This window comes from Trachinotus anak, unplaced genomic scaffold (assembly GCF_046630095.1).
Source record: "Trachinotus anak isolate AG129_WGS33_773 ecotype Australia unplaced genomic scaffold, CSIRO_AGI_Tana_v1 ptg000032l, whole genome shotgun sequence".
NCBI lineage: Eukaryota > Metazoa > Chordata > Actinopteri > Carangiformes > Carangidae > Trachinotus > Trachinotus anak.
This window is the reverse complement of record NW_027273883.1, coordinates 9,041,048-9,064,977: the sequence shown is the minus strand read 5'-3', so window position 1 is coordinate 9,064,977 and position 23,930 is coordinate 9,041,048. Positions and strand designations below refer to the sequence as shown.

General features: G+C 40.4%; 2 protein-coding genes across 2 annotated transcripts; one reads left to right on the top strand and one right to left on the bottom strand.

Moving 5' to 3' along the window:
- Nucleotides 1–2,825: 2,825 nt before the first annotated feature.
- On the top strand, nucleotides 2,826–16,449 carry LOC139613308 (glycoprotein endo-alpha-1,2-mannosidase-like protein). Its single transcript, XM_071469853.1, has 4 exons — nucleotides 2,826–3,476; nucleotides 5,816–5,925; nucleotides 13,403–13,479; nucleotides 14,434–16,449. Exons 1-4 carry the CDS (start codon nucleotides 2,948–2,950, stop codon nucleotides 15,068–15,070), a joined length of 1,353 nt encoding a protein of 450 aa, XP_071325954.1. The 5' UTR covers nucleotides 2,826–2,947; the 3' UTR covers nucleotides 15,071–16,449.
- A 266-nt stretch (nucleotides 16,450–16,715) lies between these two features.
- yrdc (yrdC N(6)-threonylcarbamoyltransferase domain containing) lies at nucleotides 16,716–20,748 on the bottom strand. Its single transcript, XM_071469854.1, has 6 exons — nucleotides 20,510–20,748; nucleotides 19,986–20,181; nucleotides 19,109–19,223; nucleotides 18,881–19,000; nucleotides 18,583–18,713; nucleotides 16,716–17,645 (listed from the first exon to the last, which is right to left on the bottom strand). Exons 1-6 carry the CDS (start codon nucleotides 20,679–20,681, stop codon nucleotides 17,579–17,581), a joined length of 801 nt encoding a protein of 266 aa, XP_071325955.1. The 5' UTR covers nucleotides 20,682–20,748; the 3' UTR covers nucleotides 16,716–17,578.
- Between the last annotated feature and the right edge of the window lie 3,182 nt (nucleotides 20,749–23,930).

Genomic DNA, 23,930 nt, shown 5'->3' with positions numbered 1-23,930 from the left:
TCTAATAAATCTGAAATAACCAAAAAAAAAAAAAAAAAATTACTTAATTTATCAGAATTAATAATAATAATTTGTTTACACACACGGTAGCATAAAACAACCGAATGCACACGTAATTCATTGTTTTTGAATGTAAAATAGGCTACACATATACCCTACTAAATTATTCTACTTTTTTAAAATACAATATGTGTGCGTTTCACAAATGAATAGTCGACTTCAGTGGTCGATCTTCAAATGTGTGGGAGGATGATTCATCAGTAGAATTAGTTACTGTAATCTGTGGACATTTAACTTGCAAATGACGTGAAGGGTCGAGTCGTTTTTTTTTTTTTTACGTGTGAAACTGCAGCTCCACCTCTGTGCACCTACAACCCGCCTGATGGACGTGTCAGAGGTGACCTGTCGATTTCATCGCAACTACCACGACGACCCCTTGTGGACCCGCAAAAGTGCTTGTGCATGCGTGGCCTTAAACAAGTTTCCCAAACGACATAAATGGTAAGAGCATAGATCGGGGAAGGATATGCCCCATACCACTGCCTTAAAATGGCAAGTGGGTGATTTCAAGACATTTTTAAAAAAAAAAGTTGGAACAAGTGTGGTTATAAACAGGCTTCTTGAAGGGAGAGTGATTATATAATAATGTACAACCAGTGGAAATGGCAGATATGAAAAAGGAAAAATCTTAATGCAGGCTATGAGAGACATTTTTCTGTAAAGCCGAACACACCCGTGAAACGCACTATTTTTTAACCAATCTAAGAACGTATTCATGTCATTGGTTCTTCCTTGTTTGGTTTACGGGTCATTTTAACCTAATAATTATTTCTTCATTATTATTAGCTATTATTAAGTTGGACTGGAAAATGATATTTTATTTTGAGACGCATAGATAGAAGAGGGCAAGAGAGATTTCCAGTCTGGAGGAGGCTTTTTTTCCCCCTGTGGTATTTTATTTTAGTCTGAAAAAGTATTTACATAGCCCGTGATAATATTCCTGAACTATCTATAATCTGCTTCCTGACGTTTTAAAAAATAATTTCTTTGAAATAACGTGAAAAACTTGACTAAGTTTAACGAACAAATCTGTTGCAACAGAGAAAGCTAGAAGTTACAGCGAATGACCTCGATCCTTAAACACAGCAGCATCTTCTTCACCACAAAGGCGCAAAACTGACACTGACATTTTAGCTTTCTCCACTTTTTTTTCGCTTTAATATTATCAGAATTTCACTCTTTTACTTTTGCATCTCCTAAAGCTGACTATTTTCACGATGTTATAAAGGAAAAAAGGCCTATAGGCTGCTTCCTGTGTCCGTTTTCCACATTGACAGCAGAGCTCTACAATCCGTTTTACTGTCTTGGCATTGTACATTTTGTTGGACAAATGTCTGAAAACGTTAGTTATTTTAGATGGGCTTTTGGATTGAAAAACAAATGAATCAACCCCAGGTCGCATGAGGGGATGTGCCCATTCATCTATGCTCAGACTTCACTGCAGATTAGACAAGGAAACAGTCCAGTGAAGTGTCAGCAAGTCAGACCATCTCCGGCGGAGCGCTCAGTGCCTCCAAGTGCTGCCTCATATTATCTTGGCCGGAAGCCAACGCGTTTGGGTCTCTCTCAGTTGGACTGAAGCCAAGGTGCAACAAGCTAATGGACTGCAAAGATGGCTGCCTCTAATTGCGACTTTGCTAAACGCTCTGCTACTCCCCAATTTAGCCGATCTACCGTTTTTAAGGTTGTTTGTCCTTCTTTATGAGAATGGAAGCGAACAGTAAGATGTGGTTCTGATGACATGTTGCTCTCCAATAAACCTCCTCGCTCGTCCACCTTATTCAATGTTGGTTTATTAAATGACATTATAACCTGCTTGTTATGACTATAGAAACAAATGGAGAAATTATTTTTTTGGCTGGTTTCCAGCGCGGGAAAAATTATAAAACCAATAATAAATAAATAAATCTTTTCGTAAGTCTGCACGTTACAACAGCTAGACATGTAGAAGGTCAATTTCCGGCAGTACCTGAAAGCAGCATGGTAAAGTTGACGCTTGTTCTATAAAATGACCACTAGATGTCAGTATATCTCTGAAGTCACTGCACAGAAGAACCATGAGAGTCAGGCGATCAAACACTGGAGTTTGAACTTAGGGAAATATTCTGACACTTTAGTTTGTGTCTCCGGAGAAGGGATCAGACTCGGACGCTGTGATGAATCACGGTGATGTCACTTCTGATATATTGACAAGATCGTAGGCCTATAAGCCCGGCATCTTGATCTTTGATTCCTGCTGATCTGCACCATTAATGGTTTGTTTTTGTTTGTTTTTTTTTTAATCGTAAACGTTATATTTCTGTCTGCGCAAGTATCCGCAGCCTGTCATGCACAGGGGAAGCGGAGATCAGGGGAGTCCCGCCTCTTCGGTATCCAAAATGCGCTGTGTACAGGAACAACCAACCACGGAGGCTGGAAAATCCCTCTGACATTACCGGAGAGCATCGCTCTGCATCTCGACGCCGGTCATCTGCCCAGTGACTCTGGGGGTGGGTGAGCTCCTGGGCGGGACAGGATCAGCCAGCCTGGAGGCGTTAAGGCGGTTTCGAGAGCGACAGCTTGGAGATCTACATCACCAGGAATATATTCAGCCAGCAGCCAGCTGGGTACGGCGTTGGAGGACGAAATTCCCGGCAGTTCTCTCAGAGGCAGACCTCGCAGCTCAGCAGAATGCAAAACACGAAGCTTCAAAATAAAGTTATAAACCCCGCAGCAAACCGCTTCAAGTAGTTCGCCGCCACCGGACTGGAATCATGTAGCCGCCGTGAAGAGCAGCTCGCAGGTTGTGAGGTGAGCTCTCGGTGCGGGGGAAACGGAGAACAGGACACACACACACACACAGAGGTTTTATTTGCGCTCCTCGTCCCGTTCACGCAGTCTGCAGCTTATGCCACTCCAGCCAAACATGGCCCGGCTACGAAGGAAAGCCTGCATAGCTCTGTTTCTCTTTACGATATTCATCTTTGGGACCATGATGGGACTGAGGACCCTGAAGCCCAGCGACGGCTTCTCGGACCTGGCTCCGGGGTTGGAGCTCCTGCCGATGATAGGGGGGAAGGTGGACCGGCGCTCCGTGTCCCGCGATGCCACCGCGTCCCCGGGTCAAGCCCGTCCGGCTGGCAGCAACACCAAAGCAGTTTTGTCCAACTCTGGCCCCGAGGGGACCATATTTTATGACGTTCATATTTTCTACTACATCTGGTACGGCACCCCACATATGGATGGCAAGTACATTCACTGGGACCACATCCTGGTGCCACACTGGGACCCCAAAATCGCGTCCAGCTACCCGAGAGGGAGGCACATGCCACCTGAAGACATCGGCTCCAGTTTCTACCCCGAACTCAATCCGTACAGCTCCAGGGACCCGGACGTGTTGGAGTCCCACATGGAGCAGATCGGAGCCTCTGCAGCAGGTACAGTTTAGAGCATAGGGCACCCAGAAATTTCTTGGAGAGAGAAGAGCTGAGTGTTGTGGTTTTTTGTTTTTTTGTTTTTTTTTCCTGCTCAGCAGCTGCACAGAAATCTGGCTTCTACAAGCGCAAAGCTGCCTCCTTTTCGCTTGAGGGGCAGTAAACATTTTCAGCACCACATATCCGCTGGACAGCTCCCCACATGCTCAACTCAACTGAGTTCCCAGATATCTGCTGCTGCGCTTTCCCCTGCAGCACAGGGAGAAACTGTATGACTCTGGAAGACTCAGTTACCTTGAGATCTACTTTTAGGTCAAAATTATCACAGTTTCAAACTTAGACAGGAAACTTTAGAGTGTGTTTCAGTTACGTGTTTTTTTTTTTGTTTGTTTTTTCCACATTGCATGTCTCCTAGAGCTGGGTAATAAAGGTGAAATCAATATTAGGGTCTAGGCTATTTATTTTTAAACCTGATATTAAAAACTTTGAACAAATGTTAAAAAAACAACAAACAAAACTTAAATAACTATGTTTGTCTGTTTTGGAACCTTTACTTAAATCATCAGATATACTGTAGGCAAAACAACACATAATATGGTCATATCATTGGGCTATGACATGTTTCGACTGAGAGTTAAATAATGGTAATATTTTCATATTTTTCAGATCAAGATCTTTTCTCTGTTCTTTAAGAAGACACTTGAGAAGGAGACATTTAAAGTCAGACAACCAATAATCAAATGACGGACTTGATGATAATAATAATAATAGAGCTTTAAAATCTCCAAAGAATTAATCTTAATTTAAAGGGTGTGTAATAAGTTGTATTGTGTTCATAGTTACAAGAAAAAGAAAAGAAGCGATGTAAGGCAATCAATTATCACTCAGCCCTAATGTCCCTTATCTCCACTCCAGGCTTAGATCAGTTTTTTTGGGATGTCTTATGAAATATTAATAGGCACAGTATGTTGTTAGTCCTTTAAAAAACTTGTATGGCTTCTGTAAAAGACAGCAGAGTCCTGTAGTCTGGTGTCGAGTAACAGCCCCATGTGTCCAGCCATCAGCAGCCAACACATGATAGGCCCTGATGTTTCTGTCCTGCGGCTCAGTAGGTTATTGTACACCATCTGGAATGATGACCAGACCATCCAACCCTCTGGAACCTCACCGCACTGACAGATGGAGCACGGGAGGACAGACTCGCAATGCATAGTTAAACCACTCCATTTAATTAGACGCCACAGCCAGCCCAGGTCTAAATAGTTCTTTTGGCTTGATAACTGATCCTCTACCACTTCAGAGGCCCATAAATAAAATGACTAGCAGCAGCTATATTCTTTATACACACAGACGTAGTGGAGTATTGTAATCTCATAGTTCCGACAGCTCTGCAGCAACAAGACATGAGTTTAATGAATTAGCTCTGAGTGCACATTCAATGTGCCAGATCCTCTCTGGTGCCAGGCACCACTGTGGCCGATATGACGCCATTTCTCATCCTGCATCAGAGCATGAACAAGCATTTCTCTATTGGAATTTATGAGCTGTCACAAACTCGACCTATGCAGAGAGATTGCCACTAAAACAAGACACAATAAATAGTCTCAAAATGACAGATGCGTATTCATCATTCAGGTGCAGAATATGGATGATAGGCAGATAAAAACCATCAACACTCCTCTGGACAGCCATGGATGAATTAATGAACAGAACTACAAAAAGACAAAAATGACTATAAAGAGCTGTGAAACAACCACAAAGTGATGCAAAGTGACCCCCAAAGAGAAGCAAAAACGACTACAAAGGGACTCAAAATGTCCACAAAGAGGTGCAGAACAATATAGTCCATAGTCGTTAAGTTGTTTTTCCTGTGTAGTAGGGGTCAAGGGGCTTTTGCATATCTGTGCCCAAGGGCCCATTGTCTCATCATCCACCCAACATCTTCCCTAAAACCTTACTAGCATCTGTCAGATTCCTGAAAAATAAATATAGTAATTATCCTAATGGATCACCTGGTTAGAAATTTTTAATGCTTTTTAACAAAAGCACAACTTCATTCAGTCATCTCAAATGGGTCTGTAAAACTGTGTGAAGGGCTGCATTAAAATGTCACTGTAGATTAATGGAAGCAAAAGACTTTCACCCCCCTTTTCTCCCCACAGGTTTGTCATCATTTTTTACAATCAACATTAAAATCCATACATCATTCCAACAGCATATTTTTTAGAAGTTCATGTGCGTTTTTGACACAGGTTCACAGCAGATCTGTGCTCTCTGAAGTATTAATCAGTGGCCATGGTCCTGAATAGATGATCAGATTGTGTGTTTCCATGCGTCTCCAGGGGTTCTGGTCCTGTCCTGGTATCCTCCCGGCCTGGCTGACGACAACGGGGAACCCGCTGAGGATTTGGTACCAGCTGTACTGGATGCTGCATATAGACACAACCTCAAGGTAAAAAGGCATCAGCACATTTTGTGCGTGTGTGTGTCTGCCTGTGCATGTGTGTAATACCTGTAACAAAGCCAGGAAAGAGTCCATGGCTCCAAAAGAGAGCAATGAAACAAATCTATTCTGAGGCATGATATTCAGCTCAGTTTTCACTGCACACACCCTAGAAAATGAGTGTTGATTTTTTCAATGATTTGTCCATTTTAGCTTAACAACTGTTGATGGAGCTGTTGGTTTTCCACCAATAATGCTGATATAGACTCTGCAGTGGGCAAAGTAAATTCCAGGGAACAATTCTTTTTTTGTAAGGAAGACCTGGGCAAGATAGCAGCATAAAAAGTTGCAGACAAAACAATACAAAATCAGACAACAAATAAAAAATATGAAATTAGACAACAGATAAACATTATTAAAAAGACACAATGCTAGAATAATCCAACAAATAGGCTAAAAACACAATCAATTAACAATAGAAGTAATTAGTTTTAGACTTTACAATTATCTTGAATGCTGCAAGAGATATCAAATTCATCAGGTTAATTTCCTTTTGCAGACTGTTCCAAGTGGCTGGACTTTCTTTACCGTCTCTGTCCGTATATTGAAGACAGACAGCAGATATACTGTATGTCTTATGATCTGATATATTGATTTGCAAGATGTAAAATATTTTTAATATGCTGCGTAAATATCTACAGCAACTACTGTATATATTTGTAACGACTTCTTTTGTCTACCCCTTAGCTGTAACAGTGTCTACACTATTGGCTTCCTTCTAGCATTCAACAGTAGTTTGCGTTAAGATTAGAAAAATATTAAAGTCAAAATGTGTTTATAAAGTGTATCTGGGGAAAGAAGATGAACAGATATACAACAAAATATTATGTGCATCATAATCATAGTCAACCCATAAGATGCTTTGGCCTTGGTAGAAGAACTTTAGGTGTGTTTTGGTCTGTACTGGAGTCAATCTTCACATATTCCTGACAAATAATACCTAAATTTGAAGGCTCTAAGTTTCCAGATTCTATCTCTGCAAAGCATTTTAGGATCCCCCATGTCACTGGAACAACTGTTTTTCAAAGTTGCTCCTTACTTTTTTGGTTGTTTTGGATACAAAACATGTCGAAGGGCTTAAAAATGCATCAAATGCACCATAAGATTCCAATGAACAAAAAGCATCCACGTTTTAGTCCAATAGATGTGTTGTTGTGGAGGAAAAGTCCAAAAAAACTTGAGCAGTTTTGTTTGAGATTGAGTCCAGGGTAATGGCTGTAATCAAAAGGGTTGAAAAGCAGTAACCATTATTATCAGGCTTGTGTGCAAAAAAGGGGGATGTCTGGCAACAGGTTTACCAACTTCATTTGTGCCTTTTACGCACTACAAACTAGACTGCAGAAAGGCTACAACTGACGCACACAATGTGCTACGTAGTATTAAAGTAGCCCAATCTATAAATAAAACTTCTAGCTTGTCTTAGTGTCATTTCATGGAGAGATACCCAATACTTTCTTTCTGAATGGTTGCTAGAAGTTCAATGAGTAAATATGATTATCATCTTTTTTGGACTAGCTATGATTGTGATGCAAGATACACAATACACGATACAGTGACACAAGAGCTGGGAAATGATAACTGATGCTTCACAGAGGTGAACAGTGAGCTTAACGCTGCTCAGGATAGTAATCACAAACCAGCCATTGTGCTGAGATGAGTTATACATGGAAGCTGCAGTTTCCTTTTGCCTATGGAGAGTACAATTGAGAGCTGCTGAAGCTCAACTTGTTTTGCTGTGTCTCCTGCAAAGCTGTCTCTGCTACTCAGGGATTTGACTCTGGATGTTTGCAGCTGCAGTGACATCCCCAGCATCAGAGTGAAAAACGGGTCAAAGAGCTGCTTCTGCTGCTGGATCACTTGTTCAGTGAGGACTCAATGAGCTTGGGAGCACATTGGGGGGGGGAGTAGCACAACCACATGACCACTTGCCAATTAGGTCGGAAAATGGTACGATGGAGAAAATAACTACCGTCCATGCTGGCCCCTCTGTCTCCCGTCACCGTATTGCAGGCTTATTAAACTTTTACAGTGAACCCTTGCTCGTAATACAATACAATTCATGTCAGACGCTCCGATAGACAGAATAGGAATATGACACTATCTTTAATGACATAGTTGTTTTTGATAGACACAGTGATAAGGGTTTGAGGTTCTTTGGTTAGACTTCCCCAGTAAAAATTTCTCTAGTACATAATGTGTTCATGTGCTTATGTGTTGATCAAAAGCTACTCAGGGGTTGTTCTTTCTGTATGACTGAATTTGAAATGTCATATAAGAGAGATTGGCTTCTAAGAGTTTTCTTATGTCAAAGCAGGTGCCATTAATAATGCACCAACAGCATTTGCACAACACACTACATATTTAAGTAAAGATAAATCAGATGGATGACATGCTAGGGGGCCAGGAACAAGATAAACCCTTTACCGGTCCTTGCTGAAAAGGAAAAACAAAGTACAAAGCATCAGCTTAAGGTTTTGTTTGAGTTATTATATTTTTTAGAGCTGAAACGAAAAACTGATGAATCAATAAGTTGATTGAGCAAAAAATCTGCACCTTTTTTCATATTCGATTGTTTTAATAATTTCTCGTTTCAAGCAAAAACAGTGAAAAATGTTAAACGTTCTCCAGCATCTTGGATATAAGGAATTACTGCTTTTCTTTGTCATATGTTATTGTACATTTTGGGGTTTTGGACTGTTGATGCCACAAAACAAGACATTTTAAGATGTCACTTGGGAAACTGCAATAGGTGATCATGGAAAATTATTTAGTTCATTGGAAATAAAATGTTAAACTGAGGCCACACCTGTCCATGTATATGAGAAATTGTGAAAAAGATCAGAATGACAGAATAAGCTTCATGTATCTGTGGTGACGTCAGCAGGGCCACAAATGTAATTGTATTTATTTACCTTAATACGCTTGGTATAGGATTAAAATAATAATAATAAACGCCCACACAGAAACAAGTTGTATTTACATCTTGCTAAAGTTATCACCAAGGTTAATTGCAAATAAAGAAACTGGGAGGATCATCATTATAACGCAGTTCATTATCATTCCAGAGTTTGTATCCTGATGTGGAGATAAAGATAATTTATTTTCCAGCAGCAATGTGACACATATTGACCTCATCCCCTCTGACGAGAGGCAGTAGGTTTGTTAGGCCAGCCTGTCAGATTTGATATCACATCTGTTTTCTGCTGTTAGGCTGCAGGCAAAGATATAACGTAATATCTCTGCGAGGGCACAGCAAGAACGACAGGATTAGATATGCAACTCTGAGCTGATGAGGTTTTACACAGAATGCTGTCAAGAGAGAAGCTAATAGACTGAATTTAATGCCGTGCTTTATTGTCATCAGTGACACAGCTAGCATGACATTTTCATAAAAAGCGCGGAGGAAGCGTGTGTGTAAAAACAGACTGTGACATGCTTTCAACCGAACATTTTTAGTACATCATTGAAATAAAAAGGAACTGCTCATCTTTGTGTTTTAGGAAGATCATACCCGGAGAGCAGAGCAGAGAAAGCTTTAGAATAAAATTGTGTGCACAGCAGCATGTTGATTGCAGGGTTTCTAAGCATCCAGTTCTCCTTGTTTTTGATGAACTCCTCCCACTCCCTCTGCACAGAAGGACATTTATCTTTGAAGTGCTTCTTCTTGCATAATTTCGGAAAAATGCTGACAAGGTAAAGAACTTTGGCTCTGATCATTTGGAACTAATAATGCTTTTTTTTTTTTTTTTTTTTAAATAGCAACAACATTAAATAATGTCATTGCTCTTTTCGACTGAAAGGCAGGCTAAAAGGAGGGAGGGAAGCCCAAGTGAGAAGGACAGCGACAGATGGTCCCACAGGAGCAGTGCCAACACCCAAAAATGTATCGGAACTGGATACAGGAAACACACATATCTGTTTGTAGTAGCAAAGTGGCTACCAGCTAATCTGAGAGCTGCTTAAGAGAATATGTGAGCAGTTTTGCTTTGAAACATCATGACAGTCTTTAATTTCACAAAAATAATGCTATATGTCTGAAGAAGATGCACAAATGATACAGAGAAAGAAAGAAAACACCAGGGGGAATGAACCCCTTGGAGAACTCTCCTGGTCTAAAACACACCATGCTTTTTTTCTGAGAAAGAGGGAGTAGAGGGATAGAATATCTTTCCGTGTCTGCTTTAGTCTCCATCTCGATCTCCACTCTTTTTTGTCCTGTGCTGAATTGTCTCCTAACTGGGGACAAGGATGACAATGAGCCGAGTGCTTCCTAACTAAGTGGTTGACAGAGCAGTCAAAGGGAGCATGTGAATTAGCCTTTACAGTGGTTTTATGTAGCTTCATGAGGCATGAATATGGCGTTAACCTTTCCATTCATGATTCGTGGCCAGATTAAGCTATTAGGGGCGTTTGGGCATAAATTTGCTGAGCAAAGATGACTTAGGGCTGCAATTTTTTATTTTTATTTTTAATCAATAAATGGTTTTGTATGAAAAATGCCCGTAAGAAATCTAGATGTAAATGTATTGAAATATCTTTTTTTACAGTCCAAACCTTAAAGATTTTCAGTTTAGATCTCATGTGACAAAGAAAAGCATCAAATCCTCACATTGAGAATCCAGAACCAGAGTACTTGTTTCAGTTTCAGCAACTTAAAGGATTATTGGGGAAAAAAAACAGTTGCTATCAAAAACAGTTGCTGATTAAATATCTGTAGATTGACTAATCAATCAACCAGTTGTTGTAGCTCTAATATAAATTGAAGTGACAGTGCTTGAAACAGAACAAATAACATGGAAACAAATTAGAGCAAATAAAATGTAGATTTTGATACAGAGCCTTCTACTGGTTACTGAAAACCACATGACATGCTTTTGGGCCTCCAGGGTGTATGGGGTTGTATACACCTATAGTGGCAAATGTAGCTTTAGAAATACACTAAATTACATATTTGGCCTAACTGCATATTCACTAGTTCAAATACAGATGAATGGAAGCGAGAACAGAGCTAAAAACAAATCCTGGCAATCCCACAACACAGTGCTAAAAACACACTGATCCTCCTTTGTGTAACACCACAAAAGAAAGCAATGTACTTTTTCTTATTATATAAGTTGAGCAGCGTTTCAGCAGCACCCACACACAGCTCGTGCATCGTGTATTGTGTATGGCTGTTGGCTTGAAGAGCAGATCACATGGAGCCTCCACAGCAGTGTTACTGCCCGACCTCAGATTGAAGAGGAGCTGAAATAGTCCTTCTGCCCAGGGGAGGGTGGGGGCGGTTTGGTGGGGACAGGGTGGGGGTCAGAAGCTGGGTGCAGGAGGGAAGGAGCAGAGGAGAAATGTGCATCATGGGTCCCATGACTCAGTTTGCCTCTGAACAATCTGTGCCCTGAGGGGATGTAAAAGTTGTATCTAGTAAGTAGGCCATGTAGTTGCATGTACACAAGGGAATATGGCCCATGGGTGCCCAATGATGGCATCAGCCACACTTTCTTGTGTCCAGATGCACCGCGTAGCAATGTTCAATATTTTGTGACCTGACATTAGAATGTGCGTCCACTGGCTCTGATTACAGAATGAAACAGACAATCTCGAATAAAGAAATCTTCAGTTCTGTTGAAATTCATCTAATTGTTATTAAGATCTGGACCTTTATCTTCGTGATTGCTGACATCCCTTCTTTAGTGCTTTCTGCACGACATGCCACTAAATTCCAATCTGCTCAGCATAAATCATGCTGGGGTCGTTCCAGGCTCATGCTGTCAATGTTTATGAGGTATTAAAATGCGTCGGCTCGGTCTCATTTACTTTTAAATTACCACAGAGTAATGGGCCACTGTGTTTGGAAGTGAGCTGAGTTTTTAGTAGCCTGCACTCTGCTGCAGTGAATAGGAGAGCATGATGCCCCCCCCCCCCCCCCCCCCACCCACATCTGTCGATGATTATTATGTGGCTTCATATCATCTAATGCCCCACAGCTTTTCAAAATAGGTTCATATTTGATCTCACTTTACTGGGCAAGAAATCCAGAGAGTTATGGCCTCATAAACACTGATTTCAGATGGCAGGGATCCATCTTCCTCTATCTTTATTAGAATTGATATTTTGGAAGCAGAATGTGTCTGACACCATCAAAATGTACATTTTGTTGCACATAAAATCACTTAGCATCTTCATTAGAGGCATAAGAAATTCTGTTTTCTTGCTTCGAGCTGACAGTTTAGACATCTGCAGTTTAAAACAATTTGCAAGGGCGTAGTCTATTCCAAACATTACTTAATCCATTGGTACACTCATGGTCAATGGGATATTCACATACTTGCCAACAGATGTTTTTCCGCAGAAAAACTCTGCAAACCATTTTAGCTGACAATTTGTATGCAATTACAATAGCTAACAAAGATTAAATGCAGTGATCAAAACTGCTTTTTCATTTTAATCTGTTGCTGGATAATGTCTGTTTTTTAAGCAAAAATACTGGACTAGATAGAGGCTGTACACATGGTTTGTATCAGGAATAAGTCACGAGCTATACATTGTAGGCTCAGTCAACCTTGTGTCTGTTCAGCTGATGAAATCTTGCATTCATTTAGTAGCTGTTGGTTTCCATCATTTTAAAAAGCCATTTTCCTTCACATTGCTCCCTGTGGTTGTCCACTGCTGGAGAAGAAAAGTGTTTCACTTTGATCATGCATTATTCACAGTCACTGAATTCTCTGGTCGTGCCTTTTATAATATTCAACTTTTTGTGTACATGTCACTTCAGGTGCCTTGTTCCTCTGCTGCTTTTGTTCATCAATTGCAAATACTCATTTCTAACACAGCTGTTATCTAAGTGTCTGAACAGAGGTCTCCTAAGAGGCACCACTCAGGGTAAAAAAAAAACAAAACATCTTCTAGAGTGTGACAGAATTTGTCAGGAAAATGAAACAGGGTGAAAACATGGTTCTTTACACCCGTATGCTTTCCAAAAGGATCTGTGTAAAAATAACGTGGTTGTGCTCAGTCAGTGTTGTACTCTTTTATTCAGAGGTTTTTAGAGAACCTGTAAACAAGTCTGTAACATGACACAAGGGTACAGAAACCACATATCATGCTATGCTTGAGGGCCACACATGGTGAAAACAGTGCATGACTAACTTGTTATGCAGAATTAAAATGGTAGTGCTCTTTTCCTCATTTTTTTTTTGTGAGGAGGAATTAAGGGTCCAATTATCTATAACAACCTTTGACTATAATATAATATGCTGGGTGCTTGAATTGTCAACCCTCAATGAAAACTTCCCCTGGAGAAACTGTTGATTCATAGTCAATACTTGCTAAGGTCGTCTGTAAGCGCTGACTGTAGCATCTTTTTTTAATGACAGTTAATAGGATGAATGAAACCTAATAAGACATGTGTCTGTCTGCATGTTTCCCCCAGGTTGCATTTCACATCCAACAATACAGAGGACGCAACGACCAGAGCGTGCATGACAACATCAAGTATATCATTGACAGGTGGGCACTTGTCTGGCTGCACCTCTCCATCACTGTGTCAACTCAAATGGAAGGCCATTAAGATTTCATGCATAGTTAAAAGAACAGGAGTCACAAAACTGAAATACTTTAAGTAAGCATTCCTGATTATATAAGGCTAGTTTCATGTTTTATGAATGAGTTTTTGAAGCAAAAGCTTTTCCCTCAACCTTTAGTACTGGGGTTGCTCTGGAAAGGAGCATCTGTCAAGTACATACAAACTCAAAAGCCCAAACCCCTCAGATATTCAGTTCCCCCCAAAGAAATTTAAACAAGACAAAACAAGCAAATCTTCCTGTTCTGCCTTGATTGTGATGGTATTAGCTTGGTGATGACTGGTGTGTCTGCCCAACACTTTGGTTCAGAGCAAGGTAAACCATCACCAACTGGTCAGTTTGTCAATGAATATTTGCTCATGACAAGGTATCCTGAAGCTATTGGCTGGATTTCCATTTAATTTACTTTGGAAATTCATGATACTCAGATGATAAATCTTACTCAAACTTTTATTCTTAACCACTTAATACACAGTTTCCACTTTTGTTTCCCCTTATGTAGTATTTTCGTTTTTACACATTGTACTACACAATGTCCTGACAAGACAACATCACTTAGTATGTATTCTTTATCCTAAGTCAAACCTATGTTTTGTATAGCTACACCATTTCTTCGAACTTCAGTATTCTCCATTTCTTGCATCACTTGCACTTGCACTTCCTCAAAATCTGCCCAACCAAATTTGACATTTTAAGAAACTTGTGGTTTTCCACTTGAATTTAAAATAAAGTTCTGTTGGTTTTAACAATATTTGGCTGCAGGACATACGTTTGTGATGACTGACAATGGCTTCTTCAGGAGTTGAAGTGCTATCAAGCCAAAATATCCACTTATTCCTAAGAAATATCAGCACTAACTTACTATATTATTGTCTTAAAGGTACGGGGACCATGGAGCCTTCTACAAGTTCACCTCCAGCACAGGGAAGAGTCTTCCTCTGTTTTACATCTATGACTCCTACTTAACTCCCCCAGAGTCCTGGTCTGAATTTTTGACTCCCACTGGCTCCCACAGTGTGCGCGGCTCAGCTTATGACTCCATCTTCATTGCCCTGATTGTGGAGGAGCGCCATAAGCACGACATCCTGGCAGGTGGCTTTGATGGCATGTACACTTATTTTGCCTCCAACGGCTTCTCCTTCGGCTCCTCTCACCAGAACTGGAAGGCCATCAAAGCTTTCTGTGACGGCAACAATCTCCTCTTCATCCCCAGTGTGGGGCCTGGTTACATTGACACCAGCATCCGGCCATGGAACAACCACAACACACGCAACCGAGTGAACGGCCGTTACTACGAGACGGCCCTGCAGGCGGCGCTCAACGTGAGGCCAGAGATTGTCACCATCACATCTTTTAATGAATGGCACGAGGGGACTCAGATAGAAAGGGCGGTGCCTAAAAAAACAGTGACACGTGTGTACTTGGACTATCAGCCACATGGACCTGATCACTACTTGGAGCTGACCCGCCGCTGGGCAGAAGAGTTCAACAAAGAGAAGGAGCAGTGGCTCATGTGAGCTTTTATCAAATGAACTTTACACAGCATGCGATAGTGGACATGTGTGTGAGATACATGAAAGAGAATAGAACTGGATGTGAGATTCCCACAAGTGTGTGTGTGCAATCTTGTGCTCATGTGCTAACCTGAACTGGGCTGTCTTGACTGAGTTTTCAGGCGAAGTAGCATTGAAGGGTCAGTCTGACGAATTTGCTCCAGCAGACTTGTAAAATGCTCTGTAAGCCTGTCGCTCATCACTGTTTGCGATTTATTTCACAATTGCGCAAACACTCCCACTATCAGAAAAACTACTGCCTGACATATTCATAAATACGTGTCACCATGTGAAGTCCTCATTTCCCTATCTGAAGTTGAATAGAACTGATTACAATAGCAATACTGACACTTTTAAAGTTTTTCATAAAACAGAATGAGACACAAATGTTGATCTTCCCTTCGCTCAGGTTCAGAGAGCTAATTAATATGGTGATGACATGGTGTTTACAAAGCAGTAAGTGGGGGTTAAGCGTGCAAGTGAAGAATGGTTTTATTGCAGATGTCGTACAAAAATATGCAACGTGAGTCTTGTGAAATTAAAGGAAAAGTTCAGCATTTTGGGAAATATTTCTGCTTTCTGGCAGACACCTGGATGAGAGGGTTGTTTAAAGATGGAGCTACAGGCAGCAGCCAGCTAACAGCTAGCCCGGTTCTGTCTAATGGTAACAGCATCCATCCTCCACATGTTATATCTTGTTTTTAATCAACACAAAAACTGAAATGTAAAATGACAAGTTGCAGTTTTATGAGGCGTTATGTGCTGGACTTCTTGGCCAGAAGCAGTGACTTTCTGGAGTCTCTCCTAGTCACCTGACAAAACTTAAGGTCATTTAAATCTTCTTATGTAACACTCAGCACAACAGCAAATATGTTTATTCACCAAATTGTCAAACTGTTGCTTTAAAAGTTTTATTTCAAATTGTATAATATTTTAATAGGGTTTCATATAATTTCAGATTGTTGTAATTCAGTCAAAAAGGCTGCACCAGTGAAAACTCTTGAAGAAACTCCAAGAAAAGTATATTAGCTGGTGAGCAAAATAAAATACCCTTTGACTATATGGCATGCAGATTAGCACTGCTACTCTTCACTGGTCTTTAGTGTCAGAGTTGTCAGGCAATGTGGCGAGTAAGGCAAGTCAGACAGGCCATTAAAGGGCAGTTATTGTAAAGTTTGCCTTAAGGTTGTATTATTATCACTATATTATATTCACAGACCTACTTGAATTAATCAGAAATTTGGTGTTATTACCTTTATGGAAAGAAGCCATGTTCAATGTGGGCACACATTATCGCCTTTCACTTGAGTAATTTAAAAAAAAAAAAAAAAAAATCAATAGAATCAGAAGTTGAAAGCTTTAATGCCAGGGCTGACTGGTGCACCCTGCTGTATGGATGTGTGATTTAGAGTTGATGAAATTCTGCTGTCTATTAAAGTAAAAGGTACTTTCAGATAGGCATCTTTAAGAATAATTTGTGTTGTTGTTGTGTTGTGTCTTCATGTCACATGCCATTAAGAATCAACAAAGATTAAAACACCCAAAAATAAAGATAGAAGTATATCTCAAAAAGCCTCATACATGACAAAGAGTGATACTGGAACAACAATTTTAAAAAACCAAAAAACTTTTATTGTGGCTTTGCCAAGGTTGTGCATTCCATCACAACAAGTTCACATCAGGTGATTTGCTGACATGCAAGTGGGCAGATGAATTTCATACTGCGCATCCACTTGGTCCATGTGCGAACCAACATGACTCTTATGTATTACAGTATTTTCCAACTTGTACATGTAGTTTAATCTACAACATAAAACAGAGTTATTGTATTTGAAGCTGGTGACCAGCTGTAGTACAAGCCTGACACAGTTTAACTGACAAAATAAATACAGGGGATTCACAATTTCATTAAAAAAAAACAGCTCTGGACTGAAAAATGTGATGAATAGTCAATGCAATTCACACCAAACTCCCACCCCTTTGTGTTAACAGATTCATTCAGACCATATATTAGGGGCCTATGAGGCCTAACCATTATCAAAATGGCAACTCAAAATATTCACCTAAACCACCGTATTCTTAGTTAAGCCTCACTGCTTTGACAATACAAAAAGATATTCAGTTTTATGTTTATGCAAAAAAATCCCACACTATACCTGACCTTGCTCTATTTTTTTCTGTATTTGTTAGACAACTGTGACACTCAGTATGAAATACCACATAATCCCAAGACAGTAGACACAAAGTAAGGCAGAAAATAAGTTCATCATAAGAAAAAGTAACCCGAGACTTTAAAGCAGCAGCCAGAACAATAACAGTGGTTTAAGACTGGAGTTGTTCTTGATTTTTAGTCTTTCCTGAGAAACACTAAATTCTTCTGTGTGAACATGAGAAGGACTCATCTTTTCTGACGAAGCCCTAGAGCTAGTTGTGCGTCTCAGCGTGTGTTGTGGAGTGTTGAGAGTTCAAAGGTCACTTTCCAGAGTCCTCTGACAGTCCGTATTTGCGCTCCAGCACATCAACCGTAGAAGAGAGGGCGCTGAAAACAGAATTACAGTCATTTCTCATTTAATGTACCAAGACTCCTTCAGGTTAAGTGTAGGAGGGGTAGAGGGGGGTGAAGTTGAGTCACAAAGTAGAGTACAAACACGATACAATTAACTTGACTCCATATGGCATTTCATCACTGTTGTTCCTCATTTGTGGTGACAGTGCCAAAGAGCATCACAAATAAACTGCAGCCCTGTTTCAGCCCACTAATTAATGCAAAACACTTCCGATTACTTTCTGTGGTCACAGTATTTAAATATTCTGTCTGCACAGGCTTGCCCACGTTTTGTTTACTAGCTTCCAGGAGATTCATAATCATAACAGGTGCTGCAGCTGGCTCATCCTCCCAGTGGTGGAGTGTGTTGTGATGATACTGTTGCCTCAGTAGAAAGCAAGGAAACCAAAAACACTGGCAGGTGCACAGTGCAGGTGGAGCTTTGTCAGACATTAGCCTGTGCTCAATTTTGGTGCATATATTTCCTTCCAGAGTTGTGCGGTAAACAGGAACAGGTCACATTACACTTCAGTCCTGAAAATATCTGCTCTCTCACCAGTTTACCTCAGTTTGCAGAGTTTAATCTTCAGTGGCGTTTTCTATACACCAGGCATTTAAGGGGAAAAAAATAAAATGGAACAGCAACTTCACATTTTGTGGCCAATAACAAGCAGGACTTAGCAGCCTGAGGCAATTTACAGCCAGTGGACTGACAACAAGTCCACACTTTGTTCATTTTTGCATTGACACAAATGGCACAAAAGGTGACAGTCCTGCTTTTGATAAGTCAGCGGATTCATTTACTGAATCTTCCTGGAGCTTTGGAACTCTTGGTGGAAAAACCTTTTGTTCAACTTTACCCTGCAAATCACAAATCACACAATGAAAATTTCACAATCAGCCAATGACAACATTAACAACATGAACTCACCAGCCAGGCCTGATGATGCGATATTTGCCAAGTACTGATAAGTCGACCACTGTTGATCCCGCACGGCTCTGGTCTCCTATTGGTCCGCCATCCACCACCACGGCTAGGTTAGGCCAGAGCTCTTGGAACTCCTTTAGAAGGAAAAAAGCATGAAACAGCAGCATTAACGATAGTTAAGTAATAAAACAAAGAGAAACGTCCTTCCAACATTAATTAAAATGCTGGAAAAAAATCTTACAACATCATGAATGTGAGAATCTGATGTATCATGTTTCTTTTGTGCACTTTTTCCACTTACGTGTACTTCCACAGTGCTGGTGTGTGAGCTGATGTTGGCGCTGGTAAGTGCTAGTGGCTCCCCACACATCTGGCAAAGGCGTCTCATAAAGGCATGGTGTGGGATACGTACACCGACAAGCTGAGGGACACACGGACACACAGATGATTGATGACATTTTTTAACAAATCACTTAGAATCTTTTGGTGTCTTATGTTCAGTTGTATCTCCTTAAATGAGTGGACTTACTGAGGTAAAGGGGTTGAGATCTGTGTTCAGCACTTCAGATCTTTCAAACACCAGAGTGACGGGACCAGGCAGCAGGTCACCTAACAGCTCCTTCTTCACCTTCACCTTGCAGTACCTGACAACATGAAGAAAAACAAGCCGTGTTTAATGTCTTTTAAAGCCAGTGATGCAGTAAGTTATGAGCTGTGAGGATTTGCTGCTGTTCTTTGTGTTATGTGACAGTAAACTTGGGTTATACACTGAAAAAACTTGGACTCTTGAGAAACTGCGATTGAGCATTGCATGGATGAGAATTTGCACTATTTTCTGCTGTTTGTAAAGCACGTAAGTAACTGAAAAACAATGTTAATCACATTCATTAATAATGAAAATCATTGTTAGCTGCAGCCCAACTTCAGTCCAGAATGTTGTAGTACAGCTTTTGGATGTACCCACCATCCATCAGTCTGCCATATCTCTTCTGATTTAGTGATTTATCCCAATTGTCACAAAGTTTGGACAGCCCTCAGAGAAATGAGACACGGATGCATGGGGATACAAAACATTATCTAGCAAATACATTCATGAATGCAGGGGTATTTCTGTGACAGCAGGTGTGCTTGTTGCTTAAAATGTAAAATGTGTCTTGTTGGTGTGGAGATGTTATCTCTGCCTCTTTTACTTGCTCTGTGTATGGCTTATATGTTTGTGCAAAATAGCACGTGTAAAAAGAAACCATCACACTTCTAAGAAACTAACACCAACACATGACAGTTAACACTGATATTTCTAACTGCAAAGAAATCAGCATTAAGACTGTAATTCCATCAGAAATATCACTCTTCACCATCCTCCACAGTGATCCTCTCGTTCTAGCTTTAAAACAGCAGGAACTTACTGATAGATATCCTGAATTTCTCCTACACAGATGGCCAGCGGTTTGTGTCCATTTCGCCCTTTGATGTTGTAGGTTTTCCTTATGGCGTCAGAGTTTTGAGCCAGACATGCCAAGCCGTAGATGGTGTCTGTGGGCACAGCAACAACATTGCCCTCCTTCAGGGCCTTCACCGTGCAACTCAGGATTTCAGCACCATCTGCAGTTCAAAAACAGGGAGGGTCAATGGGACATCATCCACAGCGAAGGCACCCGTGATACACAACAGAGGGAGAAAACATCTCAAGCAATGAGGGAAGCACATATAACAAAAGCTTTTGATAAGGTGCTGCAACCGGCTGCCATCAATTTAAAAACAAACGTGGGCAGATCCATGCCATCGATAACAGGAAAACCAGGAAGCTGATGCAACACACTGCGATGTTTACTGCAGCTTATGTAAGTCTAGCTGAAAAAAACCCGTCAAAAGACATTCACATGTTTCACAACCAAACACACTACACACACCCACGTGTAGTGCAGCTCACCTGTGTGGCCCTCCTGGTGCACGGTCGGCCCGTTGGTAGTCGGCGGCAGTAAACGCAGCACTTTGGTCTTGAGCTCTTTACACATGTCTGCTCCGACTCGACAAGCCGCGGCCGAACTGTGAGCCCCCCTCGACCTGAGTGCTTCAACGGCGATGTTACAAAGTGACTTCATAAAACCAAAACTACACCCGCGGATATGTCATTCACAGCCGGGAAGCATGTTGTCGCCGGATGACATCACGGAAATGTCTTCCGGGTTACGCCCACCCCCCCCCCAAACAATGACGACGAGCTTCTTAAAGGGCCAACAGCACATGGGGGGAAATTAGTTTAAAATATCGAGGCCAAAAAGTTTAGACCTTTGATAAGAAACTTAGTTCGACTTCCGAAATTGTTACAGCTCCCAGATGTCCCCCAGTTTAATTTTCTTATGCTGTTGTTCTTCATGTTACTCTGGCAAAGACTTGGCCGAGTCTGGACAGAGAGATCTGGTCTGACGGGTCTGACTGGTGTCCCCTGTCCAACAAACCACAACCAAGCCCAGCAGGCCCATTGTCAGTTCAGGCTTTTGTTCACTTCCCCCAAGCCAACCCTTCCCTTAGACAGCTGGAAAATAGAATCAGGTTCCATAGGGAAATGACTATTTTTTATTTTACTTCATAACACGTTTACACAACAGTACTCATACTCTCATGGACACACAGAGTAAACCAGCAAACACGAAGCAAGAGTCCAGGAAAATATCAGCTGCAAGTGACACAAAATCCATAAACTTCAAGTTAGAAATTCATGAAATAAAGCAAAAATCCATAAACTGCAGCGAAAAGTGAAGGACAACAGCAGCAGAGCATGAAATTTAAGTGAGTAATAAGTTCCACTCATAAATACAGAGTTCATTTATCTCAAAGCAACTTTGACTGAATAAAAGGCTTAAATGTCACATATATAATTCCTGTGGCCGAGGACAGTTAAGTCTGTATTAAGAAACATGCATCACTCTGTCTTAAAGCCAGAAATCGAGAGACTCCTCAAATCTTGATACTCCGCAGACAACACAAGGAGCACCGAATAACTATCAGTGGGTGTTCTATAAAAATAAATGTCCTAAGTGAAAAATAAAATGGTGGATTGCAGAAACTGCATCACTCTTTTTAATTAAACCCTACACATTAAGAGCTATTGAGTGTAAAGGATGAACTACTACAGCAGAAACACATACTCTGCAAATGTAGAGTTGTTTGCAAATGTCATAGCTTAAGAAATTCAAAGGCTTAGTCTCATCAGTCAGGCTGTGTAAGTTGTATAGCTGAAATTACTTTTAGTTACCTCACTGACCCCATAATCTACAGTTGCTGCGTCATGTACAGCCTAACAGGTCTCATCCACATTTGAAATTGAAATATCAATTTTAAGATTTGAAACATTCATTTTGGTGTAAGAAATTACACAAATATTTTACTGCCTCACAGCGTCAGAGCCGCATCCATTGTTTTAGAACATAACACATTTTAAGGTTCTCCCTCTGGTCTCTAACTTTAGAGGAGAGTGCTGCATGTTCACAAAAATTGACCAAACTGCTCTGGAGCACAGGAATAAGAAATGTGAATTCTTGAAAAGTGTTGGGTTCTCCTTTAAATGCTCAGTCCATCATTATAGTATAGTGTTTCCACCCTCAAAGCATCAGGTGCAGAAAAAAACAAAAAACTAAAAGAAGATAGAACAGGTCAAAACTCCGGCAACACTTGTAGTCAACAGAAGAATTGTATTTTCAAAAGAATTCTTCTGTTGACTACAAGTGACTACAAGAGTTTTGAACTGTTTGGACCTTTTCCTTTGTTGTGCCGGATACCTTATTTTGTTTCTACAAGGTCATTATAGAAGACTTTAATCAAATGATCATGTAAACTTGAAAATGTAATTTGCTATTAATGTATGTGTTCTAGGACTTGACTTCAGGTCAAATCCTATTATATTATCTTGAATAAAGCAACAAACAATTCTAAATCAGAATCACGACATCAATACAGTCTCATCTTAAATATATAATCGTGTGAAAAAAAACCCCAAAGAGATTAGATATACAACTTAAAAACAAAATAAACATGACTACATTATAATATGATGAAATAAACTACTCACTCAGGAACAAAGGTGAAATGATGGAGGAAACCAGGTCAACTGAAGGGCAAACAGAGAATGAGCTCAGGACACAGAACAAAGAAAACTCAAGGCACCTGTGCGGCTGCTTGTCCCCACCAAACAGTTGTGACTCCACTTCCAACACGGTGTATTATTTAAGTAAAAATGAAAAAGAACATGCAGTAATCCAATTTGCATTTTCATTCCAATACAATTGGCAAATGGCGACCTCAGTCCACTCATTTACACGCCACTACACTCTGTAGGGGTCAAAATGAAAATGCAGTGTCAGTCATCAAGGCAGGGGTTCAGTGAAGGTGCCACTTCCTTGTCACTTGTCTCTGTCTGTCGGGGGCAGTGGCAGCGGCTTGTTTTATCAGTCTTTGTACAACACTGTGTTTTATATCAATACATCTCAATGCAAATGACCAGACGTAAGGTATAAATGATTTTATACACAATAAGTGATGAGATGCTAAGAGACACATAAGAGTCTCATAGTTATTCTGATCCCAGTTCGCAGCAGAGATGCAACCAGCTGTGGGTATGATCCTCTTCGATTGATGACTGCACATACAGAATAACAAAATAAATGCAGGTAAAGCAACTTTTGAACATGTTTGTCCTATTCTGCAACACTTAGAGTCACTCAGCAATCACTGTGTTCATTGTCATTTGAGTGAAAAATCAAAGTTTAGGTGCGAGTGCACACAGTGAGCTCCCAGGGGCCAGGCTCCTCTTTGATCCTCATTTTCTTTCTGTACTCAAATAGCCTATTAAACCATGACAACCATATTGTTTGAAGAGGTTCTTTTGATGTGTGTTTGAGTAAATTTGGCCCCAAAACCCGGTAACTCCTGTTGATTTTCATACGATTTTTTCCCCTCAGGTACCCTGCAGACTCTGTCCAAACCTCAAAACCAACTGACACTTATAAATAAAGTCTCTGCAGCAAACGTGAAACTCCACCTGGTGAAAAACAGCCCGTTGCTGTGACGACCGCGGGCACACTTCCGGTCTCTCGTATGTTTGAGACTAATTAAATACAAAACATTTTTTTATTTTAAACATATTTATTGCATAATTATTATTTTTTTTGTTAGTTAGCTAATTTTAATTATTATCATTATTATTGGCAGACATTTCTACATTTGTTGTAATTATGTAGATCTTTCATCATAGAGCTCATGTGCTGTTTGGCTTTTATTAGTTCTGCAGTTAATGACAAAAAATAAACGTGTTTATCATCCCTAAATTTTTGACGTTTATTATTATTATTATT

Excerpts from the sequence above, each read along its gene's own strand:
- yrdc (XM_071469854.1), bottom strand. The coding sequence starts at position 20,681 with ATGAAGTCACTTTGTAACATCGCCGTTGAAGCACTCAGGTCGAGGGGG. Across the intron at positions 18,714-18,880 it reads CCAGCACTGTGGAAGTACAC|GAGTTCCAAGAGCTCTGGCC; the intron begins GTAAGTGGAAAA and ends TTCCTTCTAAAG. Across the intron at positions 17,646-18,582 it reads CGCATCATCAGGCCTGGCTG|CGCCCTCTCTTCTACGGTTG; the intron begins GTGAGTTCATGT and ends TTCTGTTTTCAG.
- LOC139613308 (XM_071469853.1), top strand. The coding sequence starts at position 2,948 with ATGCCACTCCAGCCAAACATGGCCCGGCTACGAAGGAAAGCCTGCATA. Across the intron at positions 5,926-13,402 it reads CATATAGACACAACCTCAAG|GTTGCATTTCACATCCAACA; the intron begins GTAAAAAGGCAT and ends TGTTTCCCCCAG. Across the intron at positions 13,480-14,433 it reads ATCAAGTATATCATTGACAG|GTACGGGGACCATGGAGCCT; the intron begins GTGGGCACTTGT and ends ATTGTCTTAAAG.